The following is a 27,679-nucleotide window of genomic DNA, read 5'->3' as shown; positions in this document are numbered from 1 at the left end:
ATGAAAATCAAAGAATGGAGAAAGATACTTTGGCACGCTCACCAAAAGAAAGCAGCCATAATAGTAAAATCAAGCAAAATAGACTTGGAGGCAAAAACCCATAGTAAGGATGAAAAGCGGCCTATTTATGATAAAAGAACCAACCCACAAAGAAGATAAAACAATCATAAGCCTGAATATGAACGGGACTCGCAAACTAAAGAAAAAATTAATACAATCACCAAGGGAAATGACATACCCACAATCATGGTGAGACTGTGTTTTTTCTTTTTAAGAGAGAGAGCGTGGGGGAGGGGGAGCCAAGAGGGAGAGACAGAATCTTTTTTTTTTTTAAGATTTTTTTATTTATTTATTTGACAGAGAGAGACAGCCAGTGAGAGAGGGAACACAAGCAGGGGGAGTGGGAGAGGAAGAAGCAGGCTCCCGGCGGAGGAGCCTGATGTGGGGCTCGATCCCAGAACGCTGGGATCACGCCCTGAGCCGAAGGCAGACGCTTAACCGCTGTGCCACCCAGGCGCCCCAAGAGACAGAATCTTAAGCAGGCCCCACCATGCCCAGCACATAGCCCATCGTGGGGCTCCACAGCCCTGAGATCACGACCTGAGCTGAAATCAAGAGTCGGATGCTTAACCAGCTGTGCCACCCCGGCATCCCACGGTGAGACATTTTTAATACAACTCTCTCAGAACTGCTAAATCAAACATCCAAAAAGAAATCAAACATTTGAAAAATATAATGTATAAGTCTGACCATCTATATTAGAAATATATATATATATATATATATATATATATATATATATATAAACAGAGGAAGCCTCAACAAATTCTAAGGAATAAAAATATCATACAGAATGCATTGTATTACCACATGCAGCAAATTTAGAAAGCAGTAGTGAAAAAGTAGCTCCGAACCTCCCCCCGCCAAAATTTGGAAGCAAAAAAAAACAAAAAAAAAAGAACTTCAAAATCATTCATCGGTGAAAAAGGAAATTATGATAAAAGCTACAAGCTATTTAGAACTGAACAGTAGAAATACTGATTCTCAAAACTTATGAGGTACAGCTCTAGCAGTATAGTTAAAAGGGAATTTATAGCCTTAAAAACACGTTAGAAAATAAGAAATCGTGTTCAAGAGGCTGTTAAAAAAAAAAGACAAACTTGGTAGGAGAAAGAAAATAAAGATAAAAGAGAAAGAAACAATAGAGATGCTAACCAAATCCAAAAGCAAGTTTTTTTAAAGACCGATAAAATATAACTTTAAAAATGTATTAAGGGGAGGGGGTTAAGGGATGGGGTAACTAGGTGATGGACATTAAGGAGGGCATGTGACACAATGAGCACTGGGTGTTATATAAGACTGATAGAAAAAAAGAAAAAAGACTGATGAATCACAGATCTGTACCTCTGAAACCAAAAATACATTATATGTTAGTTAATTGAATTTAAATTAAATATATATATATGTGTATATATATATGCATATATATATATATATACATACATATACATATACATACATATATACATATATATATATATATATTAAGGGGCACTTCAGTGGCTCAGTCAGTTAAGCAACAGACTCTTGATTTTGGTTGGGGTCATGATCTCCAGGTTGCGAGATCAAGCCCCTGCATCGGGCTCCCCGCTCAGTGAGGAGTCTGCTTGAGATTCTCTCCCTCTCCCTCTCTGCCCTTCAGCCCACTAATGCTCTCGATGTCTTTCTCTCTAAAATAAATAAATAAATCTTTAAATATGTGTGTGAATATACATATATGTATCTATATACATACAGACAGACGTGTATACATATACATACATATATGTGTGCATATGTATATGCATACACACACACACACTTATATATATATGTACTATTAAAGGGGCACCTGGATGGCTCAGTCAGTTAACCATCTGACTCTTGGTTTCAGCCCAGGTCATGATCTTAGGGTCTTGAGATCAAACCCCTCATTGGGCTCCATGCTGCGCAAGGAGCCTGCTTAATATTCTCTCTCTCCCTCTCCCTCTGCTCCATCCCACCCACTTGCACACGTGCTCTCTCCCTCTCTCTCTCTAAAAAAATAAAATAAAATAATTTTTTGTAAATAAATAAGAATATATTAAAATGATAAAATAGACAAACCTCAGATAAGACTGATCACGAAATAGAGGTAAGACATACATATACGGTATTAGGAATGAAAAGCTACAGATACAATAAAGACTTATAAAATCATACTACTAGGACAAAGGATATTCGTGCCAAAAATTTTTTCAAAACTGTCAATTTTTGTAAAATGGTCCATTTTCTGAGAAAAATATAAATCACCAAAATTGACTCAGGAAGAAAAAGAAAACCCGAACAGGTCAATAACCATGAAAGAAACTGAAGCTGTGATTCTGTAAGTTTCTCCTATCCCCAAAAGGCATCAGGCCTAGATAGTTTTATAGGCAACCTTTACCCAACCTTCAAGGAATAGACAATTCCTACTTTACACAAATTGTTCCAAGGGGGAGAGAGAGAATGCTACCAAATTCATTTTAGGAGTCCAGCGTCACCTAAATACCTGAACTGAATAAGCACAATAAAGCAAAATCATCAGCTAATATCACTTATGGACACAGATTATAAAAATCTTACAGTAACAGCTATCCAAAAATCCAGTCACGTACAGAAAAATAACACAGCAGGACTGTGACCAGCATGGCTGGACTTCCGTATGCCCATTCTTCTCTTTGTCTTTGGCCATAAGCACCCTGATCTTTAGCTATGTGCCCTGCTCTTCGTGCATTGCTTCTCAACGGAGACTGTCTGCCACAGCCTCCCTTGCCACTGGATGTCACCACACCATTTGGTTTCGGGCAATGTGATGGAGGTGAGAGTGTTGGGTGTAACTTTCAGGGAATCTTTTTTAAGAGGCAGCACCGCATTCCTCCTCCCCTCCGCCTTGGTACTTCTCAGAACGCAGGCAGGATGGCTGCAGCTTGGGCTTCCACTCCTGGGACGGAGGTGATACACAGAGCGAAAGAACAGCAAGAGAGATCCTGACACTGCCCTTGGATCTCCATGCTCCTTCTTTTTCTAAGTGAGAGAAATGCACTGAGGAGACTACTGAGGTCCTGTTACAGCCGAACTTCATCCAAACAGATGATAGTATCGAGCAGGGTTCATCCCAGCAATGAAAGAATGGATCAACATGGAAAATCTATTAATCTAATTCACATTACAGATGAAAGGAGAAAATCTATGATCATCTAAGTAGATTCTGGAAAAGCATTCAATAAAATTTCACCCTCATTTTCTGTTTAAAAAGAAATAAACGTAAAACCTTTTAGCCAGCTATGAATAGAAGGGAATTTCCTTAACCTGATAAATAGTATCCAACAAAATCTGTACCAAACATCATTACACTTATGAGTAGGATTTAAGAAGATATCCACTAATATCAGGAATGGGACAAGACTGCTCCACTCAACAGTGAACTAGAAGTCCTATTCAGTACATTATTGCAAGAAAAAGAAGTTAAAAGAATATGGATTTAAAAGAGATATCATCCTAGGGGCACCTGCATGGCTCAGGCAATTAACTCTTGATTTTGGCTCAGGTCATGATCTCAGGGTTGTGAGATCAGGACCCATGTCACACCCAGGTCAGAGCCTGCTTAAGATTCTCTCCCTCCCTCTGCACGCCCCCACCCCCGCTCACACATATACTCTCTTGCTCGCTCGCTCTCTCTCAAAAAAAAAAAAGAAAGGAAGACATATCCTCATTTGAAAAAATAAAACAGGACAAAATCAGAGAGGGAGACAAATCACAAGAGACTGTTAATCATAGGAAACAAACAGGGTTGCTGGAGGGGTGGGGGTGGGGGGATGGGATAACTGGGTGATGGACATTAAGGAGGGCACGTGATATAATGAGCACTGGGTATTACATAAGACTGATGAATCACTGACTTCTACCTCTGAAACCAATAATACATTATATGTTAATTAATTGAATTTAAATTAAAAAAAAAAAAGAAAGAAATATCCTCATTTACAGAGAACATGCCTGACTCAAACCCATCATGATTTTCAGGTAAACTATAAGTCCCAATAAGAGACAGCAGCGAAGTTGGTGAATTCAAGATCACTGTATAAAGCCTTATGTTCTCCCATACACTAGTAGTGCCCAATTATAAAATACACTAGAAAAAAAAGGATCCTCCATAATGCAAAAGACCGTCACCTTTCTTCTGGATCAGGAAACATTTCCGCTCACTAGCCTCCCGGCGCTCACTATTATTTCCCTCAAATCCATTCTCCACTTAGCAGCTAGTGATCTTTTGTAAACATAAATTAGACCCTGTCATGCTCCTTTCACCTTTTAATGGCTACTCATCAGTCATAATTAAATTCCAGTTCTTTATCATGCCCATTCTCTGCATGACCTGGAGCCTGCCTATTCTCCGATCCACTCCCTCACCACTGCCCTATCCCATTCCACACCACCCCAGAACCTTCTTTCGCTTCCTGATGCGTGTCAAACTGTCCTGCTGTAGCGCTTTCATACATGCTCTTCCCTCTTCCTGCAACACTTCCACCCCCAATCATCACCTAAGTGTTCCTAGTCAATCCTCGAGTCTCAGCTTAAATGTCACCTGCTTACCCCAAACAAGATCCCTTCTTAGTTTTTTTCTTTCATAGTCCCGCCATAACATGTAATAATACCCCATGACATATTATACCATAATGTATAATCATATTTTTAGTTGTGGGTCATTTATTCATTGCCTCAATTCCCTTCGAGACCATAACTTCTATGAGGGCAAGACTCATTTCTTCGATGTTTCCCTGAGATTTTAACAGGAACGGTCATAAAACAGATGCTCAGTAAGTATTTTTTCAGAATGAAAGAATGAATGAACAGATGATGGAGTTTGCTGACTTCGCCTGAATCTCAGTAGAATGCCTACTGTACTCTTCCCAGGATTCAGGCTTGTTAGGAAGAATGGGGGGGCCCCTGGGGGTCTAACTGAATGAGGGACCAAGAAGCCTTATAAGGGAGTGAGTGGGGGTAATGGGCTTGGTTTATGGTCCCTGGGGCAGTAACAGAGTTGGGGGAAGAGTTCTCAACACAGAGCTACATCCCTCCATGACTCCTACCCCACCTCTCAAGAACCCAGGTCATGGACTTGCAAAGTGGGTTTGCCATAAAGTGCTACTTTTCTGGGATCTTTGTGGTATATTAAGAGTTTGAAGGAGGGGTGCCTGGGTGTCTCAGTCGGTTAAGCATCTGACTCTTGGTTTTGGCTCAGGTCATGATCTCATGGATCGTGGGATTGAGCCCTGCATAGGGCTCCTGGCTCAGCAAGGAGTCTGCTTGAAGATACTCTCCCTCTGCCCTTCCCCACACTCTCTCTCTCTCTCTCAAATAAATAAGATCTTTAAAAACTTATTTATTTATTTGAGCGGGGAGAGAGCCAAGGAGACTCCCTGATGAACACGGAGCCCCATGCAGGGCTTGATCCCCCAACCCTGAGATCATGACCTAAGCCGAAACCAAGAGTCAAGACACTTAACCAACTGAACTACCCAGGGGCCCCGATAAATAAATCTTTTTTTAAAAAAAGAGAGTTTGGAGGACGGTAGCTTCAGGAATGATGGGGGAAATAAGGCAACTATCTATCACCCTTGATGGAGGCATTTACAGCCTCAGGAGCCTATGAAACCACATGGAGCTGGAGTGTGCATAGAGAAAAATGGTGAATCTCACAGGAACCCCAAAAAGCCTTGATCAGGCGCACACACGATACTCCCAGGGACTTCCAGAAATAGCTAGGGGAACTTTAGGGGAAGGCAAAAGGCCCAACAATGGTGACTGGGAACAGAGCTATGAGGCGCTGCTACTAGGACTCTAGTTTTCTTCCTCCTGGGAAACACAGATGACCTTACGGCCACCCTACTTAGGGCCACTGGCCTGGTGGCACTGCAGCCCAGAGGGCAGATGGGCCACCGAGACCCTGCCACATGGTCATTAGAGAAAGCGTCTTCCCATAGGAAGCCAAAGACTGAGGGACTCCTCCCAGTAACTCCTCCAGAGCTGGAAATGCTAACTTTTCAGCTGGAAATTAAGGACACGGTGTTTCTGAGGCCACGTAATGCCAGAATAGTGGCTGCTGGTAATTCTACCATCTCGGGTACATCACAGACTCGGGCATACAACAGGTACCCTGACTGGTTAAAGGCTTGTGTGAGCCAAGCGAGGAGGAGTGTTACATTTGTCAGGGGCCCCTGAGAGGCAATCTTCATGTTTATTTGTTTCTTTTTGAGCTCACATAACTTGTACACCAGGGGCAGCAACGAGGGACTGGGACAATCCTGTTATCCCCCGGAAACACCAATTGTTGAAGGCCTGCTCAGCACCTACCTGTTACCTCTCCCTACTGTCCCCTTCCTCCAACCACTCCTGCCGCCTCAGAGCACCCCGGACAGGCACGGGTACAAGGAGAACTCACTTTAAGTCTGATGACTGCCCTGGTGACATCTCTGAGGAGATGACCTTGCAGCCGCTCCCCATCAGAAGGTTTTGTCTCCCGTCCAGAAAGAGACAGTGTGCAGGCAGACGGGACCAAGGAGGGCATTATGCGGTCCTCTCTCCTCTTCTCCCCCAGGGAAGCCTGAGACGGCCCCCCCTAGACCTACCTCTTGTCCTCTTCCACCTGGACGCCGATAGAGTGGAACTCTCTTCGACTCCTGTTCTCAGTGTCCGAGTCTGAGATAGTCTCCACCTGGGGGCAGGATTGGGGGAGTCAGTGGCCGGGGCTAGACCCGGGAAACAAGACCACCCTGTGGGAGACAGGTGAGCAGAAGCTAAACGCCAAGCCCATGGGCCAATTCTGCAAAGACAGTCCGCCCGAACAAGAAAAGAGACCCAGGAGGTCAGAGGCATCAACCTGGCCACCCCTCTCCACTCCCCAGGAGAGGTGATGTTTCCGGGACAAGCGACAAGGGAGTGGGGCTGCCACTGGTCGTACCAGCCCTGTCGATGACCAGCCACAGGGTCTACGTGCAGCTCAGAGCAACCGCACCGACCCCCTCAAGCCGTCCCCAAAGAGTCCCGGCCTGAGCTCGCTTCGGCACCCCCTCCTTCCATACCTGCACCCCTATGGACGGCCGCCACTTCCGCTGCCGCGCTAGGCTCCGCAGCTCCTCCCTGCCGGGAATGGTCTTGATGATGAGTGTAGGGGGCTTGGGGCTGGCCCGGGGTGGCACCGGCGCCAACTCCAGGGTGCGCGCGCCCATGGCGGGGCCGTCCAGCCCGTCCGCGGAGCTGCAGCGCCGGGCCGGGCCCTCGGCGGCCGTGAAGCTCTCGTGGGCGGAGTCGGTGCTGCTCTGGGCGGTGATGGAGATGCGGGGCGGGGCCTGGCTCCCCGGCGGGATGGGGGACGGGGCCTTTCTGAAGTTGAAGGCTGGGGCCAGGAACGCAGAAACGCAGAAACGCAGCGGGTGAGAAACACGTCCCGGCGGGTGTCTGTGGCCCTCCACCCCACACCCACCCGGCGCCGGAGGGACCCAGCAGGCACGCGGACTCCACGGGCCAAGGCTTGTTCTCCCCATCACCCGGCCCAGAGAGGCAAGCCAGCTGCCCAAGGTCACACAGCACAGGTGTAGCGAGGGCCGGCACCGGAACCCAGGGCGCTCTCCGACCTAGGGCCGGGTCAGGGGCAGACAGGGCACACTCACAGGAGCCGGGCCTCCCTGAGACAGAGGCAGGGGCAGCAAGGAGGGGCAGGCAGTCGTCGTCTTGAGAGCAGCCGGCCTGGATGGCCCGGAGGTAGCTGTGGCTCCGCATGCGGAAACAGCCGGGCAGGTCCAGGGCATCCACCGCCTGGGACTCGAGCTCCCCAAACACGGACCCGCACACGGCCTCCAGCTGCTGGTTCAGCTCCTCACTGAGCTGTGGGCAGGGGTCGGGAGAATAGTTACGGGGGTGCTGGGACGGAAGCGGGTATCTCTGAGGCGCTTTGCCTTAGCAATACAACCAGATGTGCAGAGCCGGTCTCTGGGTGACTCCTCTGCCTTTGGGCGAAAAGAAACCCCCACTCTGTGCAAAGAGGGACGGAGGCCCCTCTGCCCTGTGCTGCTCTCCAGGCCTGCCTCGGGGGTCTTGGGGTCTAGCCTTTCCTCGAAATACTCCTCCCTCCAGCCCATCTATGCCTCTCCCAGACTCCTGGGACCACCCCATCTTCCTCTCCACTTCGTCCAGCCCCTCACACTTCTCACACCTAACCCTGAGGGAGACAGCCAGGGACATCCGCCCTCCAGCCCAGTCTGGAGGTGGGGAGTTGCAGGGAAGCCCACCTTTTATTTGATTATTTATGACCCCTTCCATTACAAAAATGACTGACAGCAGCCTACAGAGATACATAGCATGGGGCTGGGCAGAAATTAATGGGTAAGTGATGGAGCAAAAATTATTAACCTTCAAGTGTTCCAAGCCGTCTCCCACCTTCTGCCCACTAACTAGGGTTCTGATTTGGCCTGCTGCTTCCTTCCCTGCCCTCATCCTCTAAGGCAAGTTCACCCCTTGCTGACTGAGGTTCTTGTTTTTGTCTTGATGTTTTGTGGTACAGAATCCATGGTGCGTAAAAAAATTAAAGCAACTAAGAAAAAGGCAAAACAAAACCTCTGCTCATGGAACCATGTCCCGGAGCACGGCACTAAGACTAAATATACCGTGGAGAATGCAGCTTCCGTTCATATTATGTGAGGAAGGTAGCACAAAGGAAAAGTAAAGGTGGGTGGTCCCAGGGACAAGCTCTACCCCCAGAGCACATGGGTGCGCATTTGACCCTGAGCTTCCAAAGCGTCAAGGAGTATCGCCTGCAGGTTGCCGGCATAGCCTATGGAGGGAGACCTACCGAGACTTAAGAGTGGGCTCTGCTCCCTCCTAGTACTGTGGCCTGGGAAAAGTACTTAAAGATTTGGGGCCTCCGCTGAATCACCTGCCCGATGGGAATGATAATGGTACCATCTTCATGGGGCTATTTAGGGGACTCGAAGAAAAACATGGGAGGCACTTGGTACGGGTACTGGTACACACCAAGCCCTCAGTCAGTGGCATGTGAAGGTCTCAGGACCTACCTGGAAATAGGCCAGCACTCATGAGAACCACAACGGTTCCTGTTACTGAGCCCGAGAGAAATCCCTCCCCCTCTCCCCCCCCCCCCCCCCGCCGAGTGATTACGTAGAGGCCCGTGGATGGAGTCGAGGACAAGTCCTCAGTAGAACCCACATGGTAAATGTGGTAGCAAATGTCCCATGGCTGCGTCTCGTGACATCTCCCAGGAAGGAGTCATAGCGGCATATTTATGTGCAATCCACAGATAAAGTAGTGGCTTGATCCACGTGTACGATGCAGCTCAACGTGTCCATAACTCCGCCTCCAACGCGTAACATGATGTCACTAAATTCCACCTCAAATTGAGCAGAAGTTTCCATCCAGTTCGACTGAGGGGCAAACTAAGGCTCAGAGGGGGCAGATGAATAGACCAACAATGCCCAGCTTGCAAGCGATTTACTCAAGTCAAATGCCAGGTTTCCTGGCTCTTTTGCCAGGCTGAATCAGAATCTGCTGGGGACCTTTTAAACCTACATTAACTCAAGCTCCACCCCAAGGACCTGAACCCTGGGCTCTCTAACTATATGCCTCTCTTTGCTTTGGCTGCCTAGAAGCTCAGGGACAAAATTTCCTGGAAATTCAGATTCAGTGGTTCCCATGTGGGCCCAGTAATCAAAAAGGGGTGTCTGGACCTCTTTCCACAGCTTGTTCTAAAGGAACTTCATTACAAGTGTACAGAAATTGTGGGTCATGGAAAAATCAACTCAAAATCCTGTAGAAGTGAAGTTGTGCCATGTGTGGCACAAGCCACAGTCCTGTGGCAGCTGTGGCTTTCACCACAACCCTCTGCAAGTGCACCTCTCAGTTTCCTATCTCTGGACCCCTGGGGTACGAAGGACCAGCAGTGCCTGGGTATTTCCTGAAGCTCAGAAGCTAACCTAACTCCTGCTATTTCTAGGCCAGGCTCAAGATACTCCCCAGCTAGAACCAATCCCGCTCAGAGGATCCTTCCTGGGGCACGGGACAGTTGATCTAACCCCAGGAGAGAGCATTCTGGTCTCACCTCTAGATACCGCAAATGGAAGGAATCTCATTCTGCAGCTTATCTCTGTATCTCCAAGCCTCTCCCGTGAGTAAAGTATTAGGCACAATATCTGGCATATAGCAGGTGCTCAATAAACATAATGGACTATTACTAGTAGTAAGAGGTTCTTAAATCACAGTGACAATACCTTTCGGAGGCCTCTCCTTCCCAGGGTCTCCAAAGCTCTTGAAATCCCAACTATACGCTATTCTTATGACCAACTCCATCCAAGGCAGACAGAGGGAGGATGAGAAACTCCCTGGGGCCACATGCTTGCCATCTCTACTGGAGAAAAGGAGCTTCTGAAGTTCCCACAAGGGACCAGGACCCAAGGGAAACACAGACTTGTATAGACTCCCAGAGGAATATTGCATCTGTGTTGATCTTTACTGTATTACGATTATAAAACTGTAACATTGTGCTGTGAATTCTCCTATTATCCCTGCACGGCCTTCCAACCTGCTGCCCTCGGACCCACTTTCAGTAGAGTCAAAGTCAAAGGATCCTCTTAGAAAACGGGAACCTTAGCCTCTGTCCAAGCCAGACTCAGGACCAGTAAATATTTCCAAGGATGCGGGATATTTAGAAGAAAATACTTTGCTTGGGTATAACTGAAAATTGTCTGTGCTAGAGTCAGTGGGTTCGTCTGGGGGCTGCACAACATCCTGTATACTTTACCTGTGTCCTTTGGTTTAGCTAACCTTGGAAATCACTCCCATTTCAAAACACTCTAAAACACTGGATAAAATATAAGAAATGTTTTATATGCATAGCTGAGCTCAGAAGAAAGCGAAATATGTCCCCAGGGGACAAAAGCAAAGAGGAGACTGGAAAATCAGCATATTAACTGTGTGAGTCAGTGCTGCAAACAGCCCAGTGGTGGTGGGAGGTGGGGGCACAGGTTGCTGGTCGGAGGGACCAAAGGGCTTAGGTATTAACAGCCACTTGGGTGTAGGAGTAAGGCGTTGGGTCCACATGAAACACAGCATTAGGAATGAGAACCTCCATAAACGTAGGAAAGGGGAAACCTTTCATGAATGGCAGACTAAAAAAAAAAATCAATTATCAGCACAGACTGATGACAAGAAGCTCGTCTGCAGTCTAGGCATTGGAGGGAGGGAAAAGTAGGTAATCTCCTACGATTTTTGTACCCATAAGCTGGTCTTCCCATAGACACAGGATTCTGTGGGCCTGTGGGCCTGCACGGCCCAGACACCTCCTTGCAAGTTAAAAATTAACAGAAAATGGTCCCAAACCAAGAATAGTCTAACAGAAGCAACTGCAAAATATTTTCTGAGGGACCCACTCCTAACCCAGGCTGTTCAGGATTCTCACAAAGTTCCACTGAAAATGAGTTCACACCAGACCATGTGGTACACTAGACCTGACGTAGCCCTGATGATATCCACCTCCTGGCTTTAACACCCTTGTGTAGGCTCCTCACCTTGAGTATGGACTAGACTTATCGTAAGGAATAGAACGTGGAATGTCACTGCTGAGATGAGATTACAAAAAGCCTATGGCTTCCATCTTGGACACTCTCTTTCTCTCAGGGTCTTTGCTCTGGGAGAAGCAAGCTATTATGGTATGAGTAGCCCTATGGTGAGTCCCACGTGTCAAAAAACTGATGACTCTGGCCAATAGCCAGTGTGGATCTGAGGCCTGCCAACAGCCATGCGAGTGAGTGAGGAAGCAGATATTCCTCCAATCAAGCCTTGAGACGACTACAGCCCTGGCCAACACCTTGACTGAAGCCGTGTGAGTCACCTGATCCAGAAGGCACCCACCTAAGCTGCACTCAGATTGCTGACCCACAGAAATGGTGAGATAATAAGGATTTGTTGCTTTAAGACACTACGTTTGAGGATAATAGGCTGTGTAGCAAGAGATAACCCATGCAAACTGTGATATAAACAAAAGCTAAGCTTTTATTAAGTTAAGCCACCGAGGATGCAAGCTTTACCTGTTAGAGCAGCTAGTGTTACCTTAGCTAAAACAGATTAACTTTTAAACTACGTTTAAAACTTCTGGGGCACCTGGGTGGCTCAGTCAGTTAAGCTTCTGCCTTCAGCTCCAGTCATGATCCCAGGGTCCTGGGATTGAGTCCCACATCGGGGCCCCAGCTCCACAGAGAGCCTGCTTCTCCCTCTGCCTCTGCCTCCCTTTCTCTCTCTGTCTCTCATGAATAAATACATAAAATATTTTAAGAAAATAAAATAAACCATGTTTAAAACTTCTAAAACTTAAAAGATAAAACTGAAAACATAAGGAGAGAATATAAACTTTGAAAAGAACACTAGAAAGATTTAAAAGGAACCAAACCAGATTTCTAGAACTGAAAAAAAGTCAAATTAAAAGCACAATTAATGAGTTAAATAGTAGATGACACACAACGGAAGAGAAAATTGGTAAATGAGATGATACATCTCAGGAAGTCACCCAGCAGAGAGAGGCAAAGAGATGGAAAATATGAACGAGAGGTTAAGATGCATGGAGGAAAGAATAAGAAGGTCCCACATACAACTAATAGGAGCTCCAGGTGAGACACTAGATAGAATATAGAAGCGGCAATATTTGGAGAGTTAATTAGACTGATGGAGAATTTTCCAGACTCCTGGCTTCAAGCATGACAGAGTGTCAGGCAAGACGGCTATAAAGCTAGACAGAACTGTCAAAGACAACCACTTCATCACTCTGAAAAATCAATCAAAGGCATACAACAAAGAAACGTATACATGAAAATTACTGAACAGCATGAGTCCATGGTGTCCTTGCCTGGGGCTGCTCCCATTACTCAAGTTCCCAGCTCTATCACTTGCAATAGTTCAACCAGGGTGAGGCAGGCTGTGAAAACCAGCTGCTTCGTTGCCACTGCCAAAAGGGGCTCACTTAATTTGGAACATTGTCGTATAGTATCAAGAATGGGGGTGGGGGCGGCTGGGGGGAGCTGGAGGGAGAACAGGAATAGAGGAATAGCCAGCAGCACTGCTAAGCTGAGATTTCAGCGCTGTTTGGGGCAAGCAATGGACTGAAAGACTAGGCAGGGATTTGACAGAGGAGTTCCAGGAGATGAGATAGCCAGGGAAGGTCTGATAAGCTCTCCACATATCCCGGGTTAACTAGAGGTGACCGCATGCACAACAGAGACAAAGAGGCCTCGAGCTGCCCACACCTCTCTGGCCAATGGAGCCTATGCACATGTGGGGCAGTAACATAAGGGAGAGCCTGGCAAAAAAGTAAAATCCAGGGCAGGCTGAAAAGCAGCCTGAAGTCTGTACTCCCTAGTCCACACACAGAACCATAAGCGGAGAGAAGCCTTTCTGGCTCAAGGTTATTGGGCACAATCTCTGGCTGAACACTAAGCTATACAGACACAAGGACAAACCCCCTCGGAAACCAGGCTTAAAAATAAAAACAAGAAAGAAAAAAAAATTCATGAATACACATTTAACAGGGAAGACAGATTTTACAGATTTAGTCCAGGGATCAACAAACACATAAACAAAGCAATAATAATCTTCAAGAGGTAAAGTAAGAACCCACAACTCTATGGTCAACTAATCTTCGACAAAGCAGGAAATACTATCCAATGGAAAAAAGACAGTCTCTTTAATAAATAGTGTTGGGAAAACTGGACAGCAACATGCAGAAGAATAAAACTGGACCACTTTCTTACACCATACACAGAAATAAATTCAAAACAGATGAAAGACCTAAATTTGAGACAGGAAACCATCAAAATCCTAGAGGAGAACACAGGCAGCAACCTCTTTGGCCTCGGCCGCAGCAACTTTTTTTTTTTCTTAAGATCTATTTATTTATTTATTTGACAGAGAGAGAGAGCACAAGCAGGGGGAGCAGCAGGTAGAGGGAGAGGGAGAAGCAGGCTCCCTGCAACTTGGGGCTCCATCCCAGCACCCCAGGATCATGACCTGAGCTGAAGGCAGATGCTTAAGTGACTGAGCCACCCAGGCACCAGGCCATAGCAACTTCTTACCAGACATGTCTCCAGAGGCAAGGGAAACAAAAGCAAAAATGAACAATTGGGACCTCATCAAGATAAAAATCCTCTCTGTACAGCAAAGGAAACAATCAACAAAACTAAAAGGCAGCCTACAGAATGGGAGAAGATATTTGCAGATGATATATATGATAAAGGGTTAGTATCCAAAATCTGTAAAGAACTCGTCAAACTCAACACCCAAAAAACAAATAATCCAGTTAAGAAATGGGCAGAAGACACGAATAGACGCTTTTCCAAAGAAAACATCCAGATGGCTAACAGACACATGAAAAGATGCCCAAATCACTCATCAGCAGGGAAACACAAACCAAAACCGTGATGAGATACCACCTCACACCTGTCAGAATGGCTAAAATTAACTACACAAGAAACAATAGGTGTTGGCAAGGATATGGAGAAAGGGAAACCCTCTTACGCTGTTCGTGGGAATGCAAACTGGAGCAGCCACTCTGGAGAACAGTGTGGAGGTTCCTCAAAAAGTTAAAAATAGAACTACCCTATGACCCAGCAACTGCACTACTAGGGATTTGCCCAAAGGATAAAAAAAGACAGATTCGAAGGGGTACATGCACCCTGGTGTTTATAGCAGCATTATCAACAATAGCCAAACAATGGAGAGAGCCCAAATGTCCACTGACTGACAAAAATGGATAAAGAAGATGTGGTATACACACACACACACACACACACACACACACACACACACACACAATGGAATACTACTTAGCCATCAAAAAGAATGAAGTCTTGCCATTTGCAACGATGTGGATGGAGCTAGAGGTTATTATGCTAAGTGAAATAACTCAGAGAAAGACAAATACCCTATGATTTCCCTCATATGTGTAATTTAAGACACTAAACAGATGAACATATGGGAAGGGGGAAAAGGGGGGGAAGAGAGAGAGAAAGAGAGAGGGAAACAAACCATAAGACTCTTAACAATAGAGAAAAAACTGAGGGTTGATGGAGGGAGGGAGGTGGGGGATGGGCTAGATGGGTGATGGGTATTAAGGAGGGCACTTGTGATGAGCACTAGGTAGTGTATGTAAGTGATGAATCACTGAGTTCTACTCCTGAAACCAATATTGCACTGTATGTTAACTAACTAGACTGTAAATTTTAAAAATTTTTAAAAAGGTAAGGTAAGAATCCAGAGTTGCTACAGTATACCACTTACAATGTACAGTATACAACAAAAAAATTATGAGACATGCAAATAAGCAAGAAAATGTCAATATCCCCAAATGTTTGATTTATCAGACAAAAACTGCAACGCAGCTGTTACAAATATATTAAAAGAAACTAAAGGTAATGTTTAAAGATTTAAAAGAAAGCACAGCAATGACTTCATGAATAAAAAAATCACAACAAAAAACCAGAATTTTTTTAAAGAGTTAAATGGAAATTCTGGAACTGAAAAGTACAAGAAATGAAGTGAAAAATTCACTAGAAGGGCTCAGCATTAGAAATGATCAGTAAAGTTGATCAGTATACATTATCCAATCTGAAAAATGGAGAGAGAAAAAGAATAAAAACAAATAGAACCTTAGAGAGCTATGGGATAATAACACACAAAGCAGTATACGTGTAATGGGAATCCTAAAAGAAGAGAGAAAAGGAAAGAAAAAGATACCTGAAGAAATAACAGCTCAAAACTTTCCCAATGTGAGGAAAAACATTAATCTACAGATTAAAGAAGCTCAATAAATTCAAAGTAGGTTAAATACAAAGAGATCCATAGCCAGACACATCACAGTCAACGTGTTGAAGGCCACAAAGAGAAAATCTTAATAGCAGCAAGGGAAAAACAATTCATCACGCACAAGAAAACAATAATATGATTAACAACTGGCTTTTCATCAGAGCATCAAAGGCAGTGGAATGGAATATTCAAAATGCTGAAAGAAAAAACTGTCAACCAGGAATTCTATATCCAGCAAAACTATTCTTCAAAAAAGAAGTAAAATTAAAGACATTCCCAAATACATATAGACTGAAGAATTCGTTACAGACCTATCTTACAAGAAACATTAATGGAAGTTCTTCAGGCTAAAAGGAAGTGACACTTAATGGTAACTCAAATCCATAGGAAGAGAGAAAGGAGACCAGAAATGACAAATATAAAAGATGCTATAGATACACCCTTCTCACTTTTTCTCTCAACTTCTTTAAAAGGCACAAAATTTTACAAAACTATTATTATAACATCATCATTACTTTGTAATAATGGTTAGATTTATAACATATACACAGAAAATGTACATGACAATAATAGCACAAAGAGGGGAGGGGAAAAAAAGAGATATGCTGGAGCAGTGCTTCTATATTTTACCAGAATTAATTAGGTTTTAATTAGTTATGATACACATTATAATTCCTAGAACAACTCTAATAACTCAAATACATAGTAAAAAGGAATTAATAACAAAGAAATTAAAGTAGTACCCTAAAACATTTATTTGATACAAAAGAAGACAGTAAAGAAAGAACAGAGGAAAAACAACGACAGGATACGCCAACCATATCAATAACCATATTAAATGTGAATGAACAAGAAAGCCTCGCTCAAAAGGCAGAAATTGTTAGATTGGATTTTTTGAAAAAGCACAAGTAGGTTGAAAGTAAAAGAGTGAAAAAAAGATGTGCCAGCAAACAGTAACCATGAGAGAATTTTCCAGATTTGATGAAGAGCATTCATCTTTAGATTCAAGGAGCACACACACACATCAGAGTGAAACTGCAGAACACCAAAATCAAAGACAAGATCTCAACAGCAATCAGAAAGAAATGAAAACCGTCCACAAAGACAATCAGATTGATTGCAGACTTCCCAACAGCAACAGAAGACAGATGACAAAAGAATATCTTCAAAAGGCTGAGAGAAAAGAAATGTTGACCTAAGATTCTAAAATAAGCAGATTTATGTTAAATAATGAGGGTAGACTCCATTTTTTTGCTAAAGGCAAAGTTTGCTACTAACAGACATTGACTGAAAAAAAAATTACTCAAGGATATTTAAAAGGAAGGAATGAAATATAAGAAGGTACCGGGGGAGGTACCAATGTGAGTCTACATAATCACGTACTAAAACCATAAAATGTAGCAACAATAATAAAATTAATTTGGAGAGGCTAAAAGAAGATGGAACTAAAATATCAGGCAACATGTACAGGTAAGAAGGGAAGAGGTGGTCAAAACAAAAGTGTCCTTAGAAGAAATCATCAAATTTGGACTTTGCTAAGTCAGGTACGCACATGAAAATTACAAGAGTGACCACAAGAATGAAAACAGAATATAGAACTGCCAAGCCAGTGTGGGATTTGGTAGTAAGAAAAATGAAGAAAACTGGGGCGCCTGGGTGGCACAGTGGTTAAGCGTCTGCCTTCGGCTCAGGGCGTGATCCTGGTGTTATGGGATCGAGCCCCACATCAGGCTCTTCTGCTATGAGCCTGCTTCTTCCTCTCCCACTCCCCCTGCTTGTGTTCCCTCTCTCGCTGGCTGTCTCTATCTCTGTTGAATAATAAAGAAAAATGAAGAAAACTAATCCAAGAGAAGGTAGCAAAGGAGTAGAAAAGCATTGCCCAAAAGGCGGGAGAAATAAAGACACAAAATAAAACAAGAAAATACATCCAGGCATATCAGTCATCACAATAAATATAAATGTACTAAACCCTCAAGCAATTGTCAGAATAGATGTAAGATAAATTCCTTGAACTATTTATAAAAGACATACCTAAAACAGAAGGAGACAATAAGCTGGAGCACACCTGTGGGGTCAGAGGAGTGGCAAGGGGACCAGTGTGGCTGGAATGGGTGAGGGGAGGGAACAGCGTTAGGAGAGGAACTCAGGTAGCAAGGGCCACATCATGCAGGGCCTTAGAAGTCATAGTAAAGTCCTCTGTGTAAGGCGAGGGTTTTGAGTGAATGCAATTCTATTTTGAAATGATTGCTCTGGGTTGTGCTGAGAGAGAATGAATTGGAAGGCACGTGCAGGAGGCCACTTAGGGGGCAGGGGAAGAGCCCGGACAAAAGCCATGGTGACGTAGACTGGAGTGGTGGCAGTGGAGGTGGTGAGAAGTGCTGGGATCCTGGATATGCTTGGAAGGTGGGACCAACAGGATTTGCTGAAGGACCGGATCGGGGGATGTGAGACAGAGAAAGGGGTCAAGACTGACTTCAGGCTTTTGGATCCAAGCCCCTAGAAGGATAAAGTTGCCATTGTCTGGAATGGAGAAGACAGTGGATGGAGCAGGATATTTTGTAGGGGAAAGAGAAGAGGATACGCATACTAGCAGTTCCACTGTGGAAACCTTACGTTTGAAATGTCTACTAAATACCCAAGTGAGATTTCGATACACCGTTAGACGCACATGCCTGGCAATTATGGGAGGATTGGGGCTGGAGATGCACATTTGGAAGTCATCGGGCCCTCAGTAATATTCAAAGCCATGAGCCTGAATGACCTCACCTAAGGAGTGAGTGTCGAGAGGAGTCCAGGAACTAAGTCCTGGAAAAATCCAGTGTTCAGATCCTGGAGAGTTGGAGAGGCACCGGTGGCAAGACTAAGCATAAACAGCCAGAGAGAGAATCCAGGAGAACCTAAAAGTTATGGTGCCTTCAAAGCCAACTGAGTATGGTGCTTCAAGAAGGAGAGAGTCATCGTCTGTGTTAGATGTTGCTGATGGGTCAAGTAAAACGAGGACTGAGCATTAACCACTGGCTTTAGCAACACAGGCTAGTCTGATGTGAAAAGACAGCTGTGCCAATCAGATTCCCTGATTCAGGAAATGTAACAAAGGCTGCGGCAGCAAACAATGGGAGCCAATCTGGACACTTTGCTTTGCTTTTTTGCATTCCTTTTTCCCCAGCAAACAGTAAAAATAGCTAACCTTTCCTGAGTGCTGGCTATGGGCCAAGAACACTATTATGATGCCTATTTTTAAATAGAGAAAGTGGGGCTCAAAAGAGTCAAATAACTTGCCCCAGGTCACTCAGCTGGTAAGTAGCTGAGCTGGAATTGCTATCGGTGCCACGCATGTAATCATGCACGCCTCAGCTTAGTTGAGGGCAAAGTCTACACTTAGGGGTGGAACTCACATTTATAAAGTACCAATCTGGGGCCAGGTACCCTGTGTTTCCATACATTTTCTCACTGAACTCTCACAAAAGCCCTGAGATAAATATCACTACTACTGTCATTTTAAAGGTGAGAAGACAAGAGGCTCTGCTGGGTCTCACTAACAGTCCCAGGGGGGCGGGGGGGGGGGGGAGAAGAAGTCAAGCGCAGGCATCTCTCCGACAGCAGCTCTGCCTATCTCCGGTCTGTACCACCATGCCTGCCCTTCACACGGGGCGAGCTGAGACTAATCAGGCCGGGACACAGCTGGGGAACCTCAGAGACCTGATGTCGCCCCTACAAACTCATCACTTTGAGGACCCCTGGTGGTTTTGAAGGATGTGACTGAGACCCCCAGTCTGAGTCAGCTCCAGGAATCCCAAGGCAGGCTTCCCAGCTCCCCCAGAACCAGACCTGTGCTCTCTCCGTGGGCTGGACCTCTGATTTTAAGGCACAGGCTGAGTATGGGACTTGAGGCATGCTGGACTGTCCCTACCTGTCCGGTGGTGAGGGAACGGCTGTAGCCAGGGATGGAGCTCCGGGGATGGATCCGGGGAGGGACACAACAACTGGGAAAGGACAACATTCCATATTCAGAACAGGCGTCTGCTAGAAAGGGGCCCCTGAGCAGGTTGTATCCCTCAGAACCCCCCACCCCCACCCCAGCCAGGGATCCTCCCACGAGACTCCTGGGTAAAGGGACTCTCCCAAAGAGCCACTCGGATTGCAGCGATCACCAGGGACCCCTCTTCATGTGGGGCAGGGCGAGACTCCCCAGATGAACCCTAAGCAAGGAACCCCCCTGGTACGCACTGCACACACATCCGCAGGGACCCAGTACCAGCTTCCCACCCCAGCCCCTGGCCCTCCCTGTCCGTACTTGATCCGGGCCTGGTCCACGCTGGAGGAGCGGCGGGAGGTGAAGCGCCGGGCCACCGCTTTGGGAGATGTCTTGGGGCTGCCGTCTGAGTCTCCGCTCTCCTCATCCCCCATGGCTTTGATGTAGCTGCCGCTCCGCATCCGGCGGCAGGGGATCTCCCCGTCCTTGCCCCCAGCGGGGTAACCCCCCCAGTCATCTTGCGGCACCTGCAGGGACAGGGGCTTCTGTCTCTCCCACACGGCCCTACTTACTGCATGGAGCAGCCAGGACCCTCTGTCCCCACTGCCAGTGGGAGGCGCTCTGCTAGCTGGAGCCCCCTCGCTCAGGGACATGCAGTAGCAGAGCCAGAGGTGAGGTTTCCGGCGGTCCCCTCCCCTCCGGGAGATGCCTCATCACTCTTCATGCACCTCTTACTACTTGATCGAGGTCATACACCAGGAGGACGAAGCTCCGAGGCCAAAGTGACCTGTGTTGACCCACCCCAGCAGTGACGTATCACCTTTCACCCCTCCTCTCCCTTCTCCTTCCTCCTCTTAACCTCCTGACACCCCAAATCCTCCAACTCTTCCCTCCTTCCCTCTCTGAAGAGCCACAGAGGGCTCCAAGCAGGCAAGTGCCATCACGTTTGTTTCAGAAAGAGTGCTCTGACAGTCCAAAGGGGGGGATGCACTGTGTAGGGCCGGGAGCAGGGCAGGGGATGGAGGGGCAGGAGGGAGACCAATTAGGAGGCTGATACTGTTAGCCAGGCAAGAGATGATGAGCCTAAATTAAGACCATGACAATGAGGGGGACGAGGAGATGGAAATGAGGTGTTAAGGAGCATCAGTGAGTCTGATTAGACGTAGGGGGCGAGGGGGCGAAGGGGCGGGGAGGAGCCGCAGATGACTGGGAGGCTGCCGGCTGAGGACCTGGGGGAGGGTGCTGTCGCTCCCTGAGCCACAGAATCCCAGAGAAACAGGTCTGGGGGAGAGGTGATAGGTTAGGGTTAAGCATCTTAAGTTCGGCAGTGAAATGCTAAGCGGGTGGTTGGGTGTTCGGTTCTGGAGTTCAGCGGAGAGATCTGGACTGGAGGCAGACACGTGGGAGTCATGGGCGGCAGTAAATCCACAGGGGTGAATGAAACAGCCCAGGGGAAAGAAAGAGAGCTGGGGAGGGATTCAGTGACATTTAAAAAGGGGACTGCAAAGAAAGGAAGAAAAGCCTATGAAGTCACCTGAGAAGGAGTGGGCAGAGGGGTAGGAGGGAAGTCAGGAGAATGCCATGTCATGGAAACAGGAGACATTTCCAGAATAAAAGGAGTTGATAATGTCAAATGCCACAGTGCATTCAGAGGTTAGTGATTCGGGCTCAGGAGTTAGAGCCATGTTTAAATTTCTGCCCCATCACTTGCTAGGAGAACTTAAGCAAAAACTGATTACTCTCTCAGTTTCCTCGTCTGTGAATTGGTAATGACAATTATGCTGACGTCCCAGTGTTGGTGGGAGGGATAAATAAGCCAACATAGTGTGCCCAGCACATAGTAAGTCCTCAATAAATGTTAGCTATTATTATTATAAGCATTGAAAGGGGCCTTTCAAGGAGACCTCTCATGAGACCACTGGTGACCACTGACGGAACACTTTAGAGGACAGGGGATGTGGATGTCAGACTGTAGTAAAGGCGAGAATGAAAGAAAGTACAGACGTAGACTCTGTGCTCTAAGAACCTGGGTATGAAGGGAAGACAGGAGATGGCAGGGGGTAAGGAGAGAAGGAAGGATTTTTTTAGGATGAGAGACCTGGGCATACTTCCAGGATAAGAGAAGAGCCAGTAAAGATAAAGATAAAGATAGTCTTTCAACGTGGGGAGGGAGGGAGGGGGACAGTTCAGAGACAGAGGGAAGCCTGGGGAGATGGGCTCAAGCCCTGCTGGAAGGATTAGCCTGGGATGAGTGGTCTTAGCTTTCTCTCTGAGCCAAGAATGGGGACGGGGGTGGCTGGGGATCTAGATGAGTCTGTAGGTGGGCTGACGGGAAGGCGAGGGAGCCTGTGATGGTTGGCCTACACTAGGAAGAACGAGGTATAAGCAGAGGCATGGGCGAGAGCGCTGGGGCAGGTGGGGAAGATTTCAAACACCTGTTGCAAGGAACAGGCTGAACGGGGTGAGGATGGAGACTTTGAGAGGCGTCAAGATTCAGGGAGAACATAGAGTTCAGGGAAAGACAGAGACTCGGGGGGTGAGGCTAGGTGACAGGACAGAAATCAAAATGAGAACACTGACCCAGGGATGGAATGGGGTCCCAAGATGGAAGGAACCCACGGGGAGGGGCAGGGCTCAGTGAGGAGAGGCTTACTCTGAAGATGGGAACACAGGGAGGAGACGGGACTCCATAAAGGAACAAGGGTTCCAGTAGAAAGAGGGGTTCAGGAGAGGGTTGAGGGAGAGCTGGCGCAGTGGGAGAAACAGGGTCTCAACCAAAGGGTTAAGGATCCAACAAAAACACCTAGTCCGATGGGGCCAGCTTCCCCCACTTTGGGGCATGGCCCCTTGCAGTCTGTTAGTTCTCCCACACAGGGGCTCTGACTTTGCAATCCTAGGATGCCTTGGACCCCCAAGCCCTGAGGGATCCCTTCCCTGTGCTCTGCAGAGAGGCAGGCCAGCAGATGGGACAGCCAGGGCGCTCTCTGCCACACTGCGGGGCTCCCACTGCACAGCCACTGCGGCTCCTCGTTCCTCTGCAGGACACTGTGAGGTGCATGCTAAGAAGGAAGCCCCCAGAGAGGTCAGGACAGCCCTGGAGAAGCAGCAGGGAGCAGCGGTGTGGCAGTGAGGCTCCAGGGACAGCCAGGGCTCAGATGGGGGAGAAGGAGGGGTGGTGTCCCCTCCTCGGCCCTCTCTGCTGGACCCTTCAATTCCCAGCTTAGAAAACCTCTCTACCCGGGGAGGCGGCCACCCAAAAGTCCTGAATCCTAGAAGTCTCCCACCTTCCCTACTGGCTGCTTCCACGTGGCCCTTCCTGCTTCCACGTGGTCCTATTTTTTCTCTTGAGCTCTCTCGTAAGTTCTCCACCCAGGAGAGCCCTAAGGCTGGGGACACCCAAAACACACATGCAAGGTCAATTCTCTGTACCTCTGAACATGCCGTAGTCTCTTCCTGGAAGACCCTTAATCCACTTCTGCGCTCGACCAACTCCAGCTCCAGCTCCACTGGGATTCACCTCAGGAGTCCTCCTTCCCCGAAGCTGCACTGAGCAGCCCCCAGCCGCCACCACCCCCGGTGGGAGAGATGCCTCCTCTGTGCTCGCATGGCGCCCGGGGCTCTCTCCTGTCACAGCCTCACTGCTCTATGCTACCCGCTTCCTTGTCTATCCCACCGACCCCGTGAGCTCTTCACAAGCCACATCTGTGTCGTCATCTTTGCATCCACGGCCCCCAGGAAATGCTCACTGAGTGAATGGCTGTGGACTAAATGTGTGGCATGTGGGTTTGGGGCATAACTCCAAGTCTGCTGGACTTTCCAGAACTTGTATTGACTTTTCCTCCTAAACCTATGGGAGGCCTCAAGAAAGCAAGCCAGGGGGGCGCCTGGTGCACTCAGTCAGAAGAGCGTGTGACTCTTGATCTTAGAGTCGTGAGTTTGAGCCCCATGTTGGGAGCAGAGATTACTTAAATAAATAAAACTTAAAAAAAAAAAAAAAGCAAGCCAGGGGGGATAGGAGAGGGGCCTGAGGCAGAGAAGAGGAAGGTTGATGGTGAAAAGAGCCCTGACCCCACCTCAATAAGGAGATGGAGAGGGGACAGTGTGGGATGGATAAGGACACCATAAGCAGAAGGGGTCAGAGCTCCTGGCTTCACCTGCAGAAACCGTACAAGTGGGGAGACAGGCTGGGGACAGCAGGCCAGCTATCACCTGTGCCATCCACTCCCAAGAAGCCCTGCCCTGGTGTTGAATCTGGGGCTTGGACTTCAGTGTGTCCCCAGCCCAGGCAAACCCACAGGACAGGCTCCCAGGGCTCTTCCTTGGCCTCATGGCATCCTACTTGCAGGCACCCCAGCATGACATACTCCAGCAGAGGCACATTCTGGAAATAACTGACCTTCCTACTCAAACAGTATCTGGACCACCCAGATCTAAGCAGAAAAGAGGTCTGGAGAAGGCCTAGGGGCAGGAGAGCTGCTTTCCAACGGCTGACCTCCAATCTCAAGGGAAGCTGCAGCCAGAGAGTGCCACACTGTCCTGTCCACTGCCTACCCTCAACCTCATTCTGCCTCCGAGCTCAGGAGACAGAGGCCGGCACAGCTTGTCCAAACAGCAGGTCGAAGGGAAGTCTTCCTGGCACTGACACACAATGTCAGAATAGAAGGGCTCCCTCGTTGTACAAATGGGGAAAGCGAGATCCCAAAAGGGGCTCAAGGTGACACAGTGAGGCAGGGCGGAACCTCCCTGCCTCCAGGCCTCCACCACAGGGACAACTGACTCCCACCCAACCCTTCTGATAGCTCCCTGGATGACAGACCAGTGAAGGTTGAGGACCCCGTGCCCACCCCCCACCAAAGCCTCACCTGCAGATAGTGATAAGTCCTGGCTTTGGCCTTGGCCTCCGGACCCAGGAGCCCCTTGCCTGGCCCGGCCCCTGGGTATCCATCCCGGCCCTGGCTGACCATCATGGTATGCCAGGCACTTCGCTTGACCGACTGTCCATCCAGTGACATGGACATACCAGTGCAGGCAAGACAGCGGCCTTCCGACCCGCCCGAGCGCCCCTTGAAGCTCAAGTCCCGGTAGGACCCGTCTGGAGCCTCCAGGCAGAAGGGCCCACCAGGCTCCCCAGCGGGCCGCCCACCCGCCAGGAAGCCGCTATCGCTGTCCAGGTTGTCATCGGAGCTCCACCAGCCAGCGGCCTTGGACTGGTGCCGCCCGTCCCCCTTGCGGTCCTTGCTCTTGCTCCTCTTGCCGTGCCTGGACTGGTGGTGGTGGTGGTGGTGGTGGTGATGGTGGTGGTGGGAGGTGTGGGGGCCTCCAGAGCCCAGGCCGGGGTAGCTGTCTCCTCCAGAGCCACCTCTTCCCTCAGCCTTGGGCCCATTATAGTCCCGCTTCCCTGGGGCCTCCAAAGAGTGGGACTTGGCAAAGAGCTTCTGCACAGAGTGAACCAGGTGCCGGATGCGACTGGGGCTCTCGCTGCGGGCCTCCGGGGCAGTGCCGGACGCTGGCCCTGGCCCGGGCCCGGCCCCTGCTGGACCTCGCTGGTATGGGAGCGTGTGGAAGCCATCTTGTTGAACTGGCAACTGCTTTTCAAACTGGTCCAGGAGAGTAGAAGGCAGGCGGGGGGCACCCTTGCCCTGAGGGTGGCCCACACAGTCTTCACAGGTGTCGAAGGGGCCCTGGCCGGGGTACATCCTGGGGAAGGTGCTGCTACCCCCCCCAACCCCGGCCCCCCCTGGCCCTCCCTCAGGACCTACTGATGGCCCCTCACTCAGGCTCAGGGGCCCTTCAGGAGAAAGGTGTCCCAGGCCAGCTCTCGGGGCACAGAAGCGGGGCTCGGTGGAGAAGGCCTCCCCGGAGCCCAGCAGGTACGGGGCCCTGGCAGCTGGGCCCACGTCCATATGCTGCTGGTCGGCAAAGCGGGCTGGGCGGGGATGGCTACCGCGGTCGCCATGGTAACCCCTCATGGCCTCAGCAAGGGTTCTTCATAGTGTTGGGGGCCAGGCCCCAGGAACCTCCTGGGAAAATAAGAAGAAAAAGAATTCAGATCGAACAACAGGCCACTTTACCTAAAACTCTATTCTTAGGTATTCTGGTAACCCTTTAGGTAATGCATATCAATTTATTGTGATTAATTGTACTATCCCCAAATGAGCTTAAAATGCCTTAAAACAGTCATCCTAGACAAAGACACTCACAAGGGCACAAAATAATGCCATCATTCATCAAATGCTGCAAATCTGATAAACACTTATTCACGAGATAGAATGTGCTCAGCCAAATGGGTTTGTAAAAATCCTTAGGTTACCAAAAATAAAAGGATACCCAAACAGACATTAAAAAAATATATCTTCAAAGAAACCAGTCATTAGGTGATCTCGTGTTTAACAAGCCGGCTTTAGGCAAATTGATCCAGAGTCACATCTCTGCCCCAACCCTACCCTATATCCGCTGCTGTGAAGGGCCAGGCCTCAGGGTCACAGCCTCCAGCAGCAGGAACCAAACAGAACACCGGACCCGCATCTACGCATCTACGTATCCACCCCCTCCCTTTCCTTCCACACCCCGTTCCTTCCATCTGGCTGCAGGCTCATTCTCCTCCCTCCCACAACCCCCCACCCACCCACTCCAGGGCTGAGACAGGAAGGAATAACCTAAGATGACTGCCTCTTCCTCTTCTGGGTTCCAAGTGTTCCCCAGGGAAATTTCCCCTTTTGCCTTTTACCCCCATCGGCCACCCCCATTCCACTGTAGGGGAGTCACCGAGGGAGGAGAAACCATAAAGAGGAAGAACACTGGCTGTCCAAGGCAGCATCTAAACCCTACACTGGGATTGGAACTCAGGAGTTCCTCCTCCCAGGAACAGTAGGCTGGCAGGCCAGGGAGGTGATAGAGAGAAGGCGTTGGAACCAGTGCCTCTGGCCCCCATCCCAGGCTTGCCAAGGCTGCAGGACAGAGAGGTCAGCTCTCAGCAAGCACTGCCTCCAGTCAGGGCTCCAGAGCTGCCAGGACAGGAGCTACAGCAGGAGGGGGTGTCAGCAGGAGGGACAGGGACTGAGGAGCTGGCAGACGGCGCCCTCCCTCATCCCAGACCAGGCTCCTGGGCCATCTGCTGACTAGGAGGGGATGACAGCCTCAAAGACTCCAGACAGCAGCACCTCCGAGACCCAGCCTCCCTTCCTCCCCACCACCACCTCTCCATACCCATTGTTTCAGGCTGCTTCCAGAATAACCCAAGCTATTCTGATTTCAGAACCTCGATCTACTCCCCATCTCCCAGACTCCTACCACTCACCATCCGGGGTTTCCCATCCTTGGTGTCAGGATCTCCACCACCAGACAGAATCCTAACTTCAGAAGGCTCAGGATCACTGGCTCCTGATGGTAAAGAAAAGGGTAGTGAGCAAAGGAAGAAAGAGATTGTCCCAGAGTCCTCAGAGGACCAGTCTCTGGCCTTGACAGTTTCCCTTCCCAACCCCCCAAGCCAGGACTGATTGGATCCCCCATGATGCAGAGCCTTTGGACCCCCAGGGAAATGAAGTTGGCTTCATTATGCAAATACATGCAAATGAGCTTACAGGTTGGACTACCTCCAACTGCAGGTGTCTGTGTGATCTGTCCGTGGTGCTGAGCCACTGAAATTTTTTTTCATTGCCCTCAAATACAATTCCATTCCACAAAATCTGTTGACCAGCTACCTTAAGCGAGACTGAGTGAGAAGTGTATAGAGGTGATCTAAGTGTGGTCTCTGTCATCGAGAGGCTTGTAGTCTAACAAGGGAAAAAT

General features: G+C 48.2%; 1 protein-coding gene across 1 annotated transcript in view; it reads right to left on the bottom strand.

Annotated features, from left to right (window-relative positions):
• DLGAP3 (DLG associated protein 3) overlaps window positions 1-27,280 on the bottom strand; it is a 40,518-nt gene extending 13,238 nt beyond the window's left edge. Inside the window, exons 1-7 of the mRNA XM_045782531.2 lie at window positions 27,189-27,280; window positions 24,754-25,911; window positions 20,213-20,418; window positions 19,829-19,901; window positions 7,731-7,944; window positions 7,143-7,456; window positions 6,690-6,775 (exon numbers count right to left, since the gene is read on the bottom strand). Coding sequence (XP_045638487.2) covers window positions 6,690-6,775; window positions 7,143-7,456; window positions 7,731-7,944; window positions 19,829-19,901; window positions 20,213-20,418; window positions 24,754-25,860 — 2,000 coding nt within the window. The 5' untranslated portion in view covers window positions 25,861-25,911; window positions 27,189-27,280. The remainder of the gene's footprint in view (window positions 1-6,689; window positions 6,776-7,142; window positions 7,457-7,730; window positions 7,945-19,828; window positions 19,902-20,212; window positions 20,419-24,753; window positions 25,912-27,188) is intronic.
• Window positions 27,281-27,679: the final 399 nt, after the last annotated feature.

This window comes from Ursus americanus, chromosome 33, assembly GCF_024610735.1.
Source record: "Ursus americanus isolate L20-20 chromosome 33, mUrsAme1.1.p, whole genome shotgun sequence".
NCBI lineage: Eukaryota > Metazoa > Chordata > Mammalia > Carnivora > Ursidae > Ursus > Ursus americanus.
The sequence above is the reverse complement of the archived record's forward strand: the minus strand, read 5'-3'. Positions and strand labels throughout refer to the sequence as shown.